Source organism: Balaenoptera borealis (genome assembly GCF_965194805.1).
Source record: "Balaenoptera borealis genome assembly, chromosome: 2".
Classification (NCBI taxonomy): domain Eukaryota; kingdom Metazoa; phylum Chordata; class Mammalia; order Artiodactyla; family Balaenopteridae; genus Balaenoptera; species Balaenoptera borealis.
In genome coordinates, this window is record NC_138867.1 from 165,182,807 (window position 1) to 165,199,191 (window position 16,385).

The 16,385-nt window shown below is 57.1% G+C and overlaps 1 protein-coding gene across 10 annotated transcripts; it reads left to right on the forward strand.

The window, feature by feature from the left end:
- The first annotated feature begins 1,937 nt into the window (after nt 1-1,937).
- On the forward strand, nt 1,938-14,844 carry FGFR4 (fibroblast growth factor receptor 4). 10 transcript variants are annotated; one of them, XM_082380144.1, is made up of 20 exons: nt 1,938-2,157; nt 3,721-3,874; nt 4,476-4,619; nt 5,275-5,538; nt 5,628-5,708; nt 5,829-5,995; nt 6,546-6,669; nt 7,188-7,378; nt 7,509-7,647; nt 8,001-8,194; nt 8,302-8,447; nt 8,534-8,655; nt 10,186-10,296; nt 10,383-10,573; nt 10,966-11,088; nt 11,175-11,245; nt 11,479-11,616; nt 11,895-12,000; nt 13,901-13,981; nt 14,162-14,841. In XM_082380144.1, exons 3-20 carry the CDS (start codon nt 4,529-4,531, stop codon nt 14,228-14,230), a joined length of 2,409 nt encoding a protein of 802 aa, XP_082236270.1. In that variant the 5' UTR covers nt 1,938-2,157; nt 3,721-3,874; nt 4,476-4,528; the 3' UTR covers nt 14,231-14,841. The 10 variants fall into 10 exon arrangements, with proteins under 10 accessions (XP_082236270.1, XP_082236264.1, XP_082236267.1 ...); XM_082380138.1 differs by having other exon boundaries at nt 13,901-14,844; XM_082380141.1 differs by having other exon boundaries at nt 3,721-3,769; nt 13,901-14,844.
- Nucleotides 14,845-16,385: the final 1,541 nt, after the last annotated feature.

Here is a 16,385-nt window from a genome sequence, read left to right on the forward strand (position 1 = left end):
TACACTTGAAACTAACACAACTTTGTTAGTCAACTATGTTCCAATATAAAATAAAAATAAAAATAAATAAAATAAAATAAAAATTAAAAGATAACCAACTATTTTCTGATTTATCTTTGGGAGGAGACCATTCTTTTGTTTGAGAAGGAAAAGGGAAAAAATAACTTTAATGGGCCTTTTAGTTATGCAAAGGAAAAGCCTCTATCTCATTGGGAGTAAGGGCAGAGAGGGCTAGACTTCTCCGCATAACAAAGGGAAGGGAAGCTGCTTCCCCTAGGGCAGTGTCTCCACCAGCCAGAGCACTGACCAGGAGGCGTGCAAGAGACCCCAGTTGAAGGGTTTCCCTTCTCCTCCAGAAGCCTTCAGAGGAGCACAGGGCTTGGACTTAATGTGAGGGTTGGGTAGAGGTCAAGGGTCGACTAACCTAGGACATGCTCAGCAGAGATGTGTGTGCAGGTGAGGCAGACCTGAGCCTAGAGGAGCTTGGTAGAGCTATTCCGGGTGCACCTATTGTGTACCAGTCACTTGAGATATAATGGTGTGGCCTGCAGGCAGTTCCTGCCTTCTATTTACAGAATTAACTGTTTAGTTACAATTTTGGAACATGTGATGAGGAATTAACAAGTCCTAAATAATCACAGCTAACATTACAAAGCAAGTGCTGTATGTCAGGTAGTGTTCTAAAGGCTTACACATAAGAACATGTCTACTTTTTTTTTCTTTTTATTGAGGTATAGTTGCTATACAATCTAATATATATATATGCCACATCTTTTTTATCCATTCATCTGTTGATGGACGATGCTTAGGTTGCATCCATATCTTGGCAATTGTAAATAATGCTGCTATGAACATTGGGGTGCATGTACCTTTTCAAATTAGTATTTTCATTTCTTTCCATATACACCCAGGAGTAGAATTGCTGGGTCATATGGTAGTTCTATTTTTAGTTTTTTGAGAAATCTCCATACTGTTTTCCACAGTGGCTGCACCAATTTACATTCCCACCAACAGTGTGTGAGAAGAACATGTCTACTTTTTGCAACCACTTCTTGAGGATGATACTATCATTATACCTGTTTTACTGATGAGAAAATGAAGACACGGGGATGGAGTAACTTGACAAGGCCACGTGGGATGGTGCTGAGATTTGAGTCCTGCAATTTGTGCTCTGAATCACTTCACTCTCTGCTTCTTTCCCCATGCTCACAGGAGAGGAAATGTGGAAGAGGAACTGGCAAGTTAAGAGGGCTTCTCTGGGGACATGAGCTGAGACCTAAGAATGAGGTGGAACTAACCAGACCTAGAGCGGAAAGCTCATCCCAGGAAGCGGAACCACATGTGCAAGGCCCAGAGGTAGGGTGGGAGCAAGGAAGAAGTGAATGAAGGCTTCATCTGGAGACGTGGGCGGGGCCAGGTCATGCTAAGAATCTCTATAGGAAACTATTGGGAAGTTTTGAAGAGATGGTTGTGGTTGGTACAGTCAGATTTGTATTTTAAATATCACTCTGAAGGTTGTGCGGAGAACGGATGGGGGTGGGGGCAGAGGGGTGGTCTGTATGACGATTGCGCAGAAGACAGAGGAGCCAGGTTAAGCCAAGGTCTGCGGAGGTGGCAGCTCTGGACTGCTGGGTCTTGTCCCCTGGGAGGTGAAGAGCAGGGGATAGAGCGATGGACTAGAACTTGGAAGCCAGGCTTGGGTGGGGCAAAAGAGGCGGAGTCTGAAGGGGTGTGCCAGCCGGGATTGGGCTGGCCCCCTAGGGTGCTCGGCGCATTTGGGTTCGAGGAGTGGTCTCCAGGTGGGCGGGACGCTGTGCCACCCGCTATCGGGAGCTGGTCTAGGTCAGGCGGGACCAGAGATGGGCGGGGCGCTGGGCCTTTGCAGGCCAAGCAGCTGTCAGGATAGAGCTGGTCCAGGAGGGGCGGGGCCCGAAGTAGGTGAAACCCGAGGTGGGCGGGGCGTTGGGCCGCCCGCGGCCACGCCGCTGTCGCGGGTGCATTCCTGGCTCTCCGGCCGGGGGCTGAGCAGCTCCCGAGTGGAGTCTTCGGTTCCCCTGGGCGCGGGGGTAGGGGCTGGCGGGAGCTGGGACCGGGGCCACGGAGGACCCGGGTGAGTCGGAACCTTGTGCCGGGAGCGGGGCCATCTGGAGGTTCGAGGTGAGCCGGGACCCTGTGCAGGCCCAGGCTGCGCTCCCAGCCGCCAGGGGGCGAGCGGCGGCGGGGCTCCGGGAGCTGACCCCTCCCAGCACTGGGAACCTGGGCGTCCGCTCGGCGAGGGGGTGAAGGGGACGGTAAATCAGTAACCCGCAGCGCACACAGGGCCTTTTGTCCCGCTCCGTCCAAAGAGCACCCAGGCCGCGGAGCTGGTTACTCATTGCCCACCGGGGCGGGGGCGGGCCAGCTGTCCCTGCAGCTCCCTTCAGGACCCGCTGACAGGCACTTCCCCTCAAGGTGGCCGGGTAGGTGTGGAGGAGGAAGAGCGCGCTGGTCCCGCTGCTGCTGGACCGTCTGCGCGCCCCGAATAGAGATGAGGAAGTTGAGGCTCCGAGAGGTGCAGTCATTTGCCCAGGCTCCCCAAGCGCTTGAGTGCGAGAGGCTGGAGAACACAGGACTACTTTATGCCAGAGTCAGGCCCTTCGACCCCACGTGCAGGGCAGTCGGTCGGTCAGCTGCGGCAGGTGACCCGACTAAGGTTCTGAGGTCAGGGTAGCCTGGGGGTGGGAATAAAATCCCTGGGCCTCCCACTCCACTCCCAACCCAGAGAGCTGCCCTCCCTGCAGAGCAGAGCAGAGTGAGGGGATTTCACAGAGACGGGGCAATGGAAACCGGGGGTGGGCACAGAGACAGTGGCATCTGAACCAGCTGGAGAAGTGGGGGCAGAGAAGTATGGGCAAGAGAGAAGACATGCCCGGTTTGGAAAGCCAATGGCTTCCCAGTGCTGAAGAAGCTGACTGTGCAGCCAATGAGATTGACAAGGGCAGGGAGGGAGGCCTTGGATGCTGGATAAACAGTGTGGACTGGATCCTGCTGCACACAGGCAGCCATTAAGGGCTTGTAAGCTGGTGGGTGTTGGGGGGTGGGGGGCGGAACATGGCAGACTTGTAATTTTTAAAACACTGCTGGAGAACCCAGGGAGACGTTTGCAAAGGCCCAAGCTAGAGATGACCATAGCGTGCTCTGGGTCCAGGCAGGGAAGGTGAGATGGACTAGAGAGGGATTGGACAGGTTGTGCTCCAGCTGCGGGGGCAACCCAGGGAAGAAGCAGTTCAAAGGGGGAGATAATGGCTTTGGCCAGGACAAGCTAAGTGTCCCCTGCCTCAGAACCAGAGCTGGACAGGGGGGCAGTGGCTGAGGAGAAAGGGTGCAGTGGAATTCCCGGGCAAGGTGGATCCAGAGACACCAGTGCCACCTGACTGTTACCCAGCCCCAGGTGACAGCCAGTAAGCCCCTGGGACTACACTAGTCACCCTCTTCCCCTGCCAGCTGAGGCTCAGTTTTGAGTGTTCCTTTCAGAGGATGGAGACATCGTTGGTGGCGTTTGGAGGAGAGTAACTAGATGGGGTGGGAGTGTACATCACACCTGACAGGAACAGCACCCGCAGCGGAGGTGGCTGGCCGAGAGCAGACCAAGGGTGACAGTCATGGAGACGGGGAAGGGGAAGAAAACATTCCAACATTCTGTGTGCCCAGCCCTACATACATTCTCTTTTCTCCTCAAAGCAGTCCTGTGAGGACAGCAGCCCAGAGAAGGACAGGGACTTGCAAGTTGGTAAGAGTCAGGATTTGAAGTTGGCTCTGTCAGACACTGGAGTCTACATTCTTTACAAGAGCTTGTGTGCCTCTGACGGAGCTGTGGGGACACAAAAAAACAGAGGTAACCCCAGAATGCAATTCTGGTTCAGAATGAGGAAGAACTTTTGCTTGCCATAGAATGTACTGCCTTGTTAGTAGTGAGCACCCTGCCACTGCAGGTATCCAAAGCTGGTCATGGAAATGTCAGCAATGCTGTAAGGAGCGGGGGTCAGATCAGATAACATCCAGATGCTGAAGTTTGGCCTTGTATTGTATTTCAGATTTTTTTTTCGGGGGGGGGGTTGCTCTTCAGTAATAAATTCATTTATTCAGCAAAAAATAAATTATGTGTGCTGAGAGAGAGCAGAATACGTGTCTCCATTCTCTGCTTCCTTCTAAGGAAAGAATCCCAAGCCTGCCCTTTTTGTGAACTTGTGCCGGGCTCTCAGCAGGACCCAAGGAGAGCAGGAAGCCCAGCCCCGGCCCCGCACCACACAACCTACTGTGGGGAGGCCTTGGGCTCTGACAACAGCAGAGCTGGTTCTAGTCTCTGCCCTGACGCTGCCTAGCAGGGGCTTGGACAAGTCGGCATTTCTTGTCTCAGTTTCCTCATCTGCAAGATAGCGGCGTAGCGCCAACAAAGGTGCACGTCTAGCACGAGTTCTTCGCCCTCTCTGTTTCAGGAAGGCAGTCAGTGGGAGGCCCAGCCTGGGTCCCTGTGAGCAGCAGGAAGGAGATGCGGCTGCTGTTGGCCCTGTTGGGGGTCCTGCTGGGGGCACCTGGGGCTCCAGCTTTGTCCCTTGAGGCTTCTGAGGAAGCGGAGCTGGGTATGGCCTCTAAGATGGGAGAGGGTGGCAGGGGTGGGAAGAGTGGGCATCAGGAGGGGGCTGCTGGCTGAGCAAGGCTGGAGAAGATCCTGGCCCAGGCTCTGAGGAGGTGGCAGCAGGGCAGGACCAACCACTGAGACTCAGTGTCTGGCTCCCAGCAAGCATCCACCTATCTCTGTGTCCACAAGAGAGACTGGCCTTGCAGGGTGCAGGGCCCTGAGGTGGGCCGCAGAGCTGGTGGTGAGCCCCTTGGCTGTGTGTGTGTGCGTGTGTTGTGTGTGTGTGTTCTGTGCGCTGGGTGTGTGGCTTGGGAGGCCCAGCCAGCATGTGTGGTGTATGCACTATGAGTGTGATGTGCCCCAGAGGTGTAGGCGTGTGCCCTATATGTGGCACCTGTAGCATGTGCCTTGTGTGTATATGTGTGTTTCTTAGACAGTGGCCTGTCCTGTCCAGCATGTGTGCTACGCACCGTGTGTGTGAAATGCACCAGAGGCGTGGCATTTGCCCTGCACATACCGTCTGTAGCATGTGGTTGTATGTGGAGGAGCAGCGGTGTCCAGCATGTGTCGAGGGGTGCTCCTGCCGTGAGTGTGCAGCATGTTCTCTGTATGCAGGGGGCTGACTCAGCTCACTGACCTCTGCCCTCGGCCCACAGAGCCCTGCCTGGCCCCCAGCCCGGAGCAGCAGGAGCAGGAGCTGACTGTGGCCCTTGGGCAGCCTGTGCGGTTATGCTGTGGGTGGGCTGAGCGCAGTGGCCACTGGTACAAGGAGGGCAGTCGCCTGGCACCTGCTGGCCGGGTACGAGGCTGGAGAGGCCGCTTGGAGATCGCCAGCTTCCTACCCGAAGACGCTGGCCGATACCTCTGCCTGACACGAGGCTCCATGCTTGTCCTGCACAACGTCACCTTGGTTGTGGATGGTAAGGGGGTCTGGCAGTGGCTAAGGGGTCCCTGGGGAGAGAAACTCTCTGTCCTGGGCCTCAAATGCCTCCCTCTGTCCCTGACATAGACTCCATGACCTCCAGCAATGGTGATGAGGACCCCAAGACCCACAGAGGCCCCTCGAATGAGCACATTTACCCCCAGCAAGGTCAGTGTGACTCCTCAAGGACTCATTCCCCTGCCTTCCAACTGGTCACTGAGAAGAGATCTGTGTGTAAACAGGTGGTCCTCCTGAGGGCACTGAGTTCTCCCTTCCCCTCCCCGCCAGCACCCTACTGGACACACCCCCAGCGCATGGAGAAGAAACTGCATGCAGTGCCTGCCGGGAACACCATCAAGTTCCGCTGTCCAGCTGCAGGCAACCCCACGCCCACCATCCGCTGGCTCAAGGATGGACAGGACTTCCATGGGGAGCATCGCATTGGAGGCATTCGGGTGAGTCTCCGGGTTCCCCCACCGGTCCCCTCAAGTCAAACCCACAGTTCTTTCTCTACTGAGGAAGGCAGCTGCAGGGCCCCAGAAGGAGGACTAGACTGTGGACTTGGACAGCTCTGGTCCAAGTTCCCACTCTGCCACTCTCTGGCAAGTGACTTAACCTCTCGACCTTAGCAACTCCATGTGTAAAGTGGGAAGGATCACTGACCAGCAGGTATTAATATGCTTTAGCAGCTCATTCTCATGATGAGACCCTACAGGGTCAGTTCCAGGCTCTAGTCTCAGAGGAAGCTGAGACTCAGAGAGGGCAAAAACTGGTTCAAGGTGGCACAGCTCAGAAGTAGAGCTAAAACTCAAGGACTCGAACTCACGGCTCAGATACTTCTTGGGGCCTTCTCCTTTGTTCCAAGGTCCCTAGCCTTGGCGTGGCCTCCCCAGGGCCTAGAGAGCTTGAGAAGACCCCCGCGGGCAGAATATAGCCTCCTCATGCTCTGGTCCCCTGGATGGGCATGGTTCGGTGGCCCCTCATGGACACTTCTCCTGCTCCCAGCTGCGCCACCAGCACTGGAGCCTGGTGATGGAAAGCGTGGTGCCCTCGGACCGTGGCACATACACCTGCCTTGTGGAGAACTCTTTGGGCAGCATCCGCTACAGCTATCTGCTGGACGTGCTGGGTGAGCGGGCAGGCAAGGTGGTGTCAGGGTGGGAGCCCTGACCCTGCCCTCAGGTGGGACCCAGTCTGGCAGGCAAGATGGACTTTTAGATGACTCACTCAAGCTACTCAAATTGCCCAGGTGGGTCCAAGAGAAGCACAGGGGATAATGTGGGCTTGGAGGAGCAGGGCTCGGCTGAGGGGAAACATGGGAAAGACATCTAGGCAGAGAGCACAGGCTGAGTAAAGGCCCTAGGCATAAAGAACAATGCATTTGTGCGGACGTATATGCCTGGGGTGTGGCGTTTAAGCAGAGAGCCAGGCTTGGAGGGTTTTTGAGTGCTAGGCTGAGAAGTTGTCCTTGACCCCAAAGGCAATGGGGAGCCATGGAAGGTTTAAACAGTGTAAGAAGGGGATGAACAAGGTCTGAGCTGAGTATCAGGAAGGCCCCTCCCTTGAGCTGGGTGGGAGGCTGGAGGCAGGTGACCAGGGTGCTTCTGTGGGTGCCTGGTCAGGGCTGACGGCCCGGCCCCGCCCCAGAGCGGTCCCCGCACCGGCCCATCCTGCAGGCGGGGCTCCCAGCCAACACCACAGCTGTGGTGGGCAGCGACGTGGAGCTGCTCTGCAAGGTGTACAGCGACGCCCAGCCCCACATCCAGTGGCTGAAGCACATTGTCATCAACGGCAGCAGCTTCGGTGCCGATGGCTTCCCCTATGTGCAAGTCTTAAAGGTCCAGTCCCTGCCGGCACCTGACTCTACCATTCTCCCACGGGTGGTAGGGAGTGGTCCCCAGCTCCCTTCCTGGCCGCAGTGTGGCCCCAGGCCCTGCTGTGACCCCTGAATGTGTCCCCCTTCCCCAGACAGCAGACATCAATAGCTCGGAGGTGGAGGTCCTATACCTTCGGAACGTGTCTGCTGAGGATGCAGGCGAGTACACCTGCCTGGCGGGCAACTCCATCGGCCTTTCCTACCAGTCAGCATGGCTCACGGTGCTGACAGGTGAGCTCCTGAGGGGGCCAGGAGAGGCTGCGGGATTCTGCTGTGGTTCCACAGGGCTGTGACCTGTTGGGTAGATAGTCTTCCTTGGCCTGTGGGGTCTAGATTTGGGATGTGGTGTGTGGATTTGTGTGTTTGATTCTGCTTGTAGCGGTCCCTCTATGCGTGTCCACATGTGACTGTCCGTGTGACTCTCTGGGGTGTGGGTATGCGGGACGGGGTGTACATGCAGTTTTCTTGGTGTGTGTCCCTATGTATGTTGGGAGCCATGAGGGCCTCAGTTAGAGGGAGTGGGGCCAGCCATCTGATCACTGACTGGTCAGTTTCTGTCTGTGTGTATGTCTCTCTGTGGGCAGAGGAGGATCTCATGTGGACGGCAACAGCGCCTGAGGGCAGGTACACGGACATCATCCTGTACACATCAGGCTCTCTGGCTTTGATGGTGCTCCTGCTTCTGGCCGGGCTGTATCGCAGGCAGGTGCTCCTCGGCCGGCACCCCCGGCAGCCTGCCACTGTGCAGAAATTGTCCCGCTTCCCTCTGGCCCGACAGGTACCAACCATGCTGTCCCCACCTCTGTGTCCCCGTAGTGAGGCTCTGGGCCGGCTTTCCTGCCTCAGCTTGGTTTCAGCAGACAGACCAGGTCTCTCACTTTGCAGTTCTCCCTGGAGTCAGGCTCCTCAGCCAAGTCAAGCTCGTCCCTGGTGCGGGGTGTCCGTCTCTCCTCCAGTGGCCCCCCCTTGCTTGCGGGCCTCGTGAATCTAGACCTACCTCTCGACCCACTGTGGGAGTTCCCCCGGGACAGGTATGCGGTGCCGAGTGAGGGTGGGGCTCAGACTCTGGGCAGGAATGATGCCCTGATGGCGGAGGCCTCGTCTCTCTCATCTGCAGGCTGGTCCTGGGAAAGCCCCTGGGCGAGGGCTGCTTCGGGCAGGTGGTGTGTGCAGAGGCCTTTGGTATGGACCCCATCCGGCCTGACCAAGCCAGCACTGTGGCCGTCAAGATGCTTAAAGGTGAGTTTGGCAGCCTGGGGGAGATCCGGTGACCTTGGGAGTAACAGACGGGGCTCTCAGTGCTAGCGGGTGAGCACTGAGGGCCAAGAGAGGCTACCCGATCCCACCCGTGGGCCTGGGGCCCAACTCTGCTGCTGAGCCTGGCAAGTCATTTCTGAGCTTCAGTTTCCTCACGTGTCACATAGGGTAAATAATAGTCCCTGCCTCCCAGCGCAAGGTTTGTGGAAAGTGCCTGGTGCCTAAAGTCTTAACCATTGGGATGATGATGACTACAAGGGTTTAGGGTGATGGGTTTGATACCCCGTGTCAGCCTTGGCCTCAAATAACCTTGTCAGCCTTGAAGGCCTCCACCTCATTCCCCCATGATTCCCCCGCAAATCACACCCTCAGCCTCCCCCAGGCCCTTCCCAGGTCTGTCCCCCTGTGTTCACCACTGTCTTGGAGAACAGCCCAGGCAGCAACCCCAAGGGGCTCAGAGCACACCTGGGACCCACCATCGGGGCCTCTTGCTGCTGTTCCCCAGCCCCCTCTTTAAGAGCAGCCCAAACTGCTGTTCTGCTCCCCCCGGCCCCTCCTCTCTGCACAGCTGGGGCCACCTGGCACTTTCTGGGAGGCAGGGATTGAAAAATGTGCATTGTGAGGTCTGGTGGGGAGGGTATGTCATTGGCCCAGGGCCACAGGTCAGCCCTGGGGGCTCAGCCCCTGGTCCTTAGCCTTCTCAAAAGAAGCTGGAGCAGTGCCTTCCTGGCCTCCCCATCTGCGCCCCACTGGCAGCTCCCTGAATTCCCAGGCCAGATGGACGCCAGGCCTTGGTCAGACAGACCTCAGGTCGCCAGCCCGCTTCCCGCCCCCGGGAGTTCTCACCCCATTCAGGGAGTAACACCAAGCCCTCCAGACAGAGAGCTTCCTTCCTGTTCAGAGCTCTTCCCTCTCTCTCCTGTTTCCTGGTCCCACTCACTGGCAGGCCTACCACTTTTATAGTTTCTTTGTTTTTTGTTTTATTTATTTATTTATTTATTTTTGGCTGTGTTGGGTCTTCGTTTCTGTGCGAGGGCTTTCTCCAGTTGTGGCAAGCGGGGGCCATTCTTCATCGCGGCGCGCGGGCCTCTCACTATCGCGGCCTCTCTTGTTGAGGAGCACAGGCTCCAGACACGCAGGCTCAGTAGTTGTGGCCCACAGGCCTAGTTGCTCCGCGGCATGTGGGATCTTCCCAGACCAGGGCTCGAACCCATGTCCGCTGCATTAGCAGGCAGATTCTCAACCACTGCGCCACCAGGGAAGCCCCCCTACCACTTTTAGATCCTTGATCTTGTTGCATCCTTGCAACTGCTATGAGAGTAGGGCACGATCCATTGTCCCGTTTCATACAGGATGATCCTGAGGTTCAGAGAGGTTAAGAGATTGTTTCAAGGCCACACAGCCTAGCAGAAATTCAGGCCCAGACCTCCCTGACTCTGAGTCCAGGGCTCCGTGTCCTGTCCCCAACCCAAAGTCTCGCTTATGTAGTCACCCTGGCTGTCATCCTTACAGACAATGCCTCCGACAAGGATTTGGCAGACCTGGTCTCTGAGATGGAGGTGATGAAGCTGATTGGCCGACACAAGAACATTATCAACCTGCTGGGTGTCTGCACCCAGGAAGGTGGGGTTGGGCAGGGCTAGGGACGGGGACAGTTGGGATGCGGAGCCACAGCCTCAGTAGCTTCCCTGTACCCCTCGCCTCTGTAGGGCCCCTGTACGTGATTGTGGAGTGTGCCGCCAAGGGAAACCTGCGGGAGTTCCTGCGAGCCCGCCGCCCCCCAGGCCCTGACCTCAGCCCTGACGGGCCTCGGAGCAGCGAGGGGCCACTCTCCTTCCCTGCCCTGGTCTCCTGCGCCTACCAGGTGGCCCGGGGCATGCAGTACCTGGAGTCGCGGAAGGTACAGGCAGCGGGCAGCACTCTGGACCACTCCAACTGCCCCATCCCCACACTTTCCTGCCCTGCATTAAATGCCCCAACTTCTCCCTCCCCTTTTTCATTACCCTGTGTTCCTGAGTCCTTCTGTAACCCCTCAGTCCTTCTGTACACAGTTGACACCGCATATCCCCATTCCTTCCTCACATACTCCCTACCACACAGGTAGGAAGAGGCAGCACAGGAGAGAGGGTGTGGGCCCTGAAGTTAGTTGGCTTAGGTTTCCCCTCTGTGAATCTTGACTTCCTCATCTGTAAAATGGGTGGATGATCCCTACCCCCAGGGTTACTGTGAGGTCCTGTGTGCCTAGCTTCCAGCTGTGTCCTCATAAACCTAAGACCCCTGCCCTGCCCCCAGTGCATCCACCGGGATCTGGCTGCCCGCAACGTGCTGGTGACCGAGGACAATGTGATGAAGATCGCTGACTTTGGGCTGGCCCGCGGCATCCACCACATTGACTACTACAAGAAAACTAGCAATGTAAGGGAGGCTGGGCAGAACTCAGTAGGGGCGGGGCACCGGGACCTGTGGGACTTAGCAGCAATGTGCACTCTTCTCCCCTCCAGGGCCGCCTGCCTGTCAAGTGGATGGCACCTGAGGCCTTGTTTGACAGAGTCTACACACACCAGAGTGACGTGTGGGTCCTAGAAGCTGGGGCCTGGGGTGTCTGCAGGCGATCATTATCCTACCCCACAGAAAGGGCAAAGCTCTTGCCCAGGGTCGCACAGCCCTGGGACCTGAATGGGACTAGACTCTAAAAGAAACCTTAATCCCAACCCCCATGGTGGATCATAGCTGTGGGGTCCGCCATCCTAGTCCCAGGGGTAGGGAGTGAAGCTGTGCCCTGCTGAGCCTCGGTTCTGCCTCCAGGTGGTCATTTGGGATCCTGCTGTGGGAGATCTGTACCCTCGGGGGCTCCCCGTACCCTGGCATCCCAGTGGAGGAGCTGTTCTCGCTGCTACGGGAGGGGCATCGGATGGACCGGCCCCCACACTGCCCCCCAGAGCTGTGAGGCCTCACCCCACTCTACCCCGCTTTCCAGTCCTTCGCCTCTGCCCTGACCTTGACCTCAGGGCCTGGCCATAGAGAGTGGTTAGCACTAACTCACTGTCACCACCTCCTCCTCAGCCCAGCAGGGAGGTCCTGGCCTGGTACCCTTCCACTGAATGGCCTCACTTACCCCACGTCAAACCCTACCCCTTCCTCACACCCCCCACCCAGGGCCGTGAGGTCCCCGCTCACCCAGGCCTGAGGCTCCTTCTGACGCTCCCCCACACCTCTCCCAGGTACGGGCTGATGCGTGAGTGCTGGCACGCAGCACCCTCTCAGAGGCCCACTTTCAAGCAGCTGGTGGAGGCACTGGACAAGGTCCTGCTGGCCGTCTCTGAGGAGGTACTGTGCCCCTGTTGTCCCAGGACCCCCCTGTGCCCACTGCCCTCTGGGCCTTGTCCCACCTGACCACCAGGGCTGACCAGCACTGTTCCCCGTAGTACCTCGACCTCCGCCTAACCTTTGGACCCTACTCCCCTGCTGGCGGGGACGCCAGCAGCACCTGCTCCTCCAGCGACTCTGTCTTCAGCCACGACCCCCTGCCCCTGGGGCCCAGCCCCTTCTCCTTCCCTGGGGTGCAGACATGAGCAGGGGCACAAAGTTGTATGGGCAGGCCGGCCAGCAGCCTTGGGCCTCCTGGCTGAGCCGCAAGCTGGTGGTGCTTGACCTTGGCACCCCAGGCCCTGACCTAAAGGTACTGTCCCAGATCTCTGGTTCTGCTTTGGGGAGGTCTGTCTTTGGTCCTGGGGTCCCTAGTTGAGACTCCTGCTCTGGCCTCTGGGTCTCAAGCTAGAGTTCAACCCCAGTCTCAAGGCCTTGCTCTTGCCTTGGAATCATGGCCCCAGTGTTCTAATGGCTTGTTAAGGTTCTGCTTGGCCTCCTGGGTCTTGGCACTCGGTCCGTGTTACAGGGCTTTGGTTGGACCTGGCTGTAAGGCTGTCCTAAATCTCCCCACTTCCCTACACCAAGAAAGGTCTTGGGCCTCTGAACCCCATTTCCCCAGGCCTCCCCTGCCTCCCCTCTGCTGCTTATCCCAGCATCTCGGTGGAAGGAGCACTGGCCCCTTTGCTAGCTGAGAGGCTGGAAGCCTGCCAAAACACAGAAGCAAATGGCCTTTTATAAATTATTTTTTTTTTTGCAATAAACCACTGTGTGCCTGCCTGGTGTCTTCCCTGCAGCGGGTGGAGGGGGAACAGGGTGGAGAGATCCCCGAGCTGGGAGTTTTGCCTGAGTGACACAGACTGAGGGCTCCATGCCCGGCCGTGGGTTTACATCCACCTCCAGCTGCCTCAGGGTGGACCCAGGAGCCTGTGTGAACCTCTGTCTTAGTCTGTCTTACCAGCACCATCTTGTATATGTGATAGTGTGAACGAGCGCTAACGGGCAGAGGAGTCCACGCGGCACCACCCACTTGGCAGGACTCCTGTACCCTCTGCATATGTGTATGTGTGTGCATACCCTGGGACTGTCCCCAAGGGAGCTGGCAGCACCCCTCCCCCATCTGCTCAGCATTAACCAAGCTGACCGTTAACACAGCGTGAAAGCCTGAAACTCAGCTTCGAGGCTGCTGCCCGCTCCCACGCTCTGCGGCTCAGGCTGGGGGCTTGTGGAGGCTGTGCCCGCCCCGTCCCACCCTGGCCAGTTTCCCAGGCAACAGCTGGTTGCCGCCTGGCTGGGCTGCAGCTGTCTCTGCCTGCCTGGTCCTCCTCGCCTGGGGAGGCCATCATGGCCCTGTTCTCAAACACCCTCTTGGGGGTGGAGGGATCAGCTTCCCAGGGCTCTGAGCCTGGAACCTTCTCCAGCTCCATCCCAGTGGTTACTGCTGCTCTTCAGCCCCTGAATCACAAGGAGATAACAGACCCAGTACCTGGTGCTCTTTTCTGCCCTGCCCTGCTGGAACAGGGGTGCCCATCCAGGATACATCATTTGTGGAAGCCGCCTGGATTGCCCCCATGGCCTCCCAGGGGGTGGTGGCTGAAAGTACATACAGGGTCAGAAGGGACTGGATTTAAGGATTTGGGACTGGGGCCATCCTGGAAGACTGAGCAGCAGCTCATGGCCATGCTTCTCTTCCTACTCCAGGTCTCCTGACACACCCACTGTGCCCTCTCTGCTTCACCGTGTCCCAAATTGAACTACTCATTTTCCCCCCAAAACTGTACCTCCTCCAGGACACCCCATCTCAGAGAAAGCACCAGGCCTAAACCCAGGGAGTCATCCCTGACCTCTTCCTTTCCCTTAGGAGCCCTGTTCCCTAATGGATGGAGACAACACTGGACTTGGAGCCAGGAAGTTCAAAGCCTGCCACTTCCAGTGCGCCAAGGCCAGTGCTCTCACTTCTTTGAGTGTCACTTTCTTTGCCTATATGAATGGGGTGCTCCTGCCTTGCCTACCTCCCACGGCTTAGGGTTTAGGATGAAATAGGTCTTGGATGAGCACATGCTTGGGGAAGGACGCCCTGCAGAGTTCACACGGGTCATGCCAAGTGTTTCACTAAGAACAGGTGCTTGGGGCTTCCCTGGTGATGCAGTGGTTAAGAATCCTCCTGCCAATGAAGGGGACACGGGTCTGAGCCCTGGTCCAGGAAGATCCCACATGCTGCGGAGCAGCTAAGCCCGTGCGCCACAACTACTGAAGCCCGTGTGCCTAGAGCCCATGCTATGCAACAAGAGAAGCCACTGCAATGAGAAGCCCGCGCACTGCAACGGAGACCCAACGCAGCCAAAAATAAATTAATTAAATTAATTAATTAATTAAAAAAAAAACAACAGGTGCTTGGCCTTTGCGGTGGCCCTGAGTGTCCCCCTCCCCGCCCAAGGTCTCCTCCATCCCCTTCCCTCCCATTCCCTTGCAGGTGGCTCTACAGGCAGCTTCCAGCTCTTGGCTTATGCTCCCCCCGCACTCAAGAACTCCCTCTGGCTCCCTGGAGTCCCCCCAAACTTTCTGACTGAGCCCCAATTCCCACTGGGGTCACTGGCCAGTGACTGTGTCCTTCACCAGCCTAGCCAGTCACAGGAGAGGCAGATCCCTCAGAGCCTGCCTGGGGAAGAAAAGGGTTGGGAGGCTAAGAGCAGTGTGTAAGGACAAGAGGGTGACAAATGAGAACCCCCACTTTCCACTTTCCCACCGTGAGGCCACTGCTGTGCCAGGCTCAGCCACCCACCACTCTCCCTCACCACAGCCTCGCCAGATAAAGATTAGTATCCCCAATTTAATGGTAGAGAAACTGAAGATGTGATGGGCACAGGGTTAAAAGGATTAGGGTCTAAGGAAGGAGATGAGTTGATCTCCCCAGCCCAGGTTCCCAGCAGGTCCTGTATACATGGGAGACTCATCAGAGTGACAGGGGCAGCTGCTGCCTGGTAGATCCTGGGGTCCAAGAGGGGCTCAGCTGCCCACCCTGTGCCCCCTCCCTGCTAGCATCCCTGGCAGGCACGTGCTTACTGGGGCCTTTCCACATTCCTCACAGCCCACGTCAGAATGAGACAGATGCTACTAATTCCCCCGTGCAAGCTTTGCTGCTCCATCTCCCCTCCCCCAAGCCTGCCCTGGGCATCATGGCAGCATGTGGAGCCCGACCCCCTTGGTCTGCCTGGGTTCTGAGCAGCTTCCTAGCTAGTGACGCCCGCCTCAGGAGCCTTTCCGAAAAGCACTGGGTCACCTCCGGACTCTACCACTTGCTGGCTGCTTGTGTCAGTCAAGGCTCTGGTGGGAGCAACAGATAGACAGCCACTCAGATGTCAGAAGCCAGAGCCAAGGGGCAAGAGGCTGCTGGGAGGGAATCAGCGCCTGGGAGGGAGGGGCAAGCTGGCCACAGTGTGTGTGTGTGTGTGTGTTGCTGTGACTGAAGTTACCCTCTCTGAGCCTGAAACACAGGAACGACAACATGCCTTGGGGAGTGGTTGTAAATGTTCAGTCAAAAATGGCTGTTGCATGGGGATTAGGAGGGAATGGCCCCCAGGCCTGGGTTGCCATGATCTCATGCCCTCTTTGTGGCAGCCCTTCCCAGGAAAGCATTCTTGTCCCCATTGCCCAGATGAGGACACTGAGGCTCAGCAGGAAGTGACTGGCCCAAGGTTACATGGGGGCAAATGGGAGAGTTGGTGCTTGGGACCAGGTGCCTGTCCCACTGCAAGGATCATTCCCAGAGCCCTGGTGGCCCAGCCATTCCGAGGACCAGGAGAGGCTCTGTATTTCCATGAAGAAGAGGATACCTGTTAATGGAATATCCATGCACACTGGTGGATGGTCATTCATGACACCCAAGCACAGAGGTGCTGGGCCCAGCACTTTGAGCTCCAGCCCTATGGCCTCCATCCCTGCCACCTCAGGGCTCTCACATGGGCTGTTCCTTCTGGGGGACACTCCTCTTCCCCCCCTCACCTGGCCAAGCCCCACCTGCCCTTTAGATCTCACTTAAACCTCATTTCTTGGGGCAGCCTCCCAAGGACCTCTTCCAAGTTGGGCCCCCCCTTCATGCTGAGCCCTCCTATTCAGAGGCTCTCATTGCTATAGAGAAGGATGCCCACAAGAGTCTCCTTCCCCCAAAGTGTGATCCCCAGGAAGCAAGCACTGTTTTGGTAGTTTTGTTTGTTTGTTTTATAAATTTATTTACTTTATTTATTTATTTTTGCCCGCATTGGGTCTTCGTTGCTGTGCGCGGGCTTTCTCTAGTTGTGGCGAGTGGGGCCTACTCTTCGTTGTGGTGCGCAGGATTCCCATTGCAA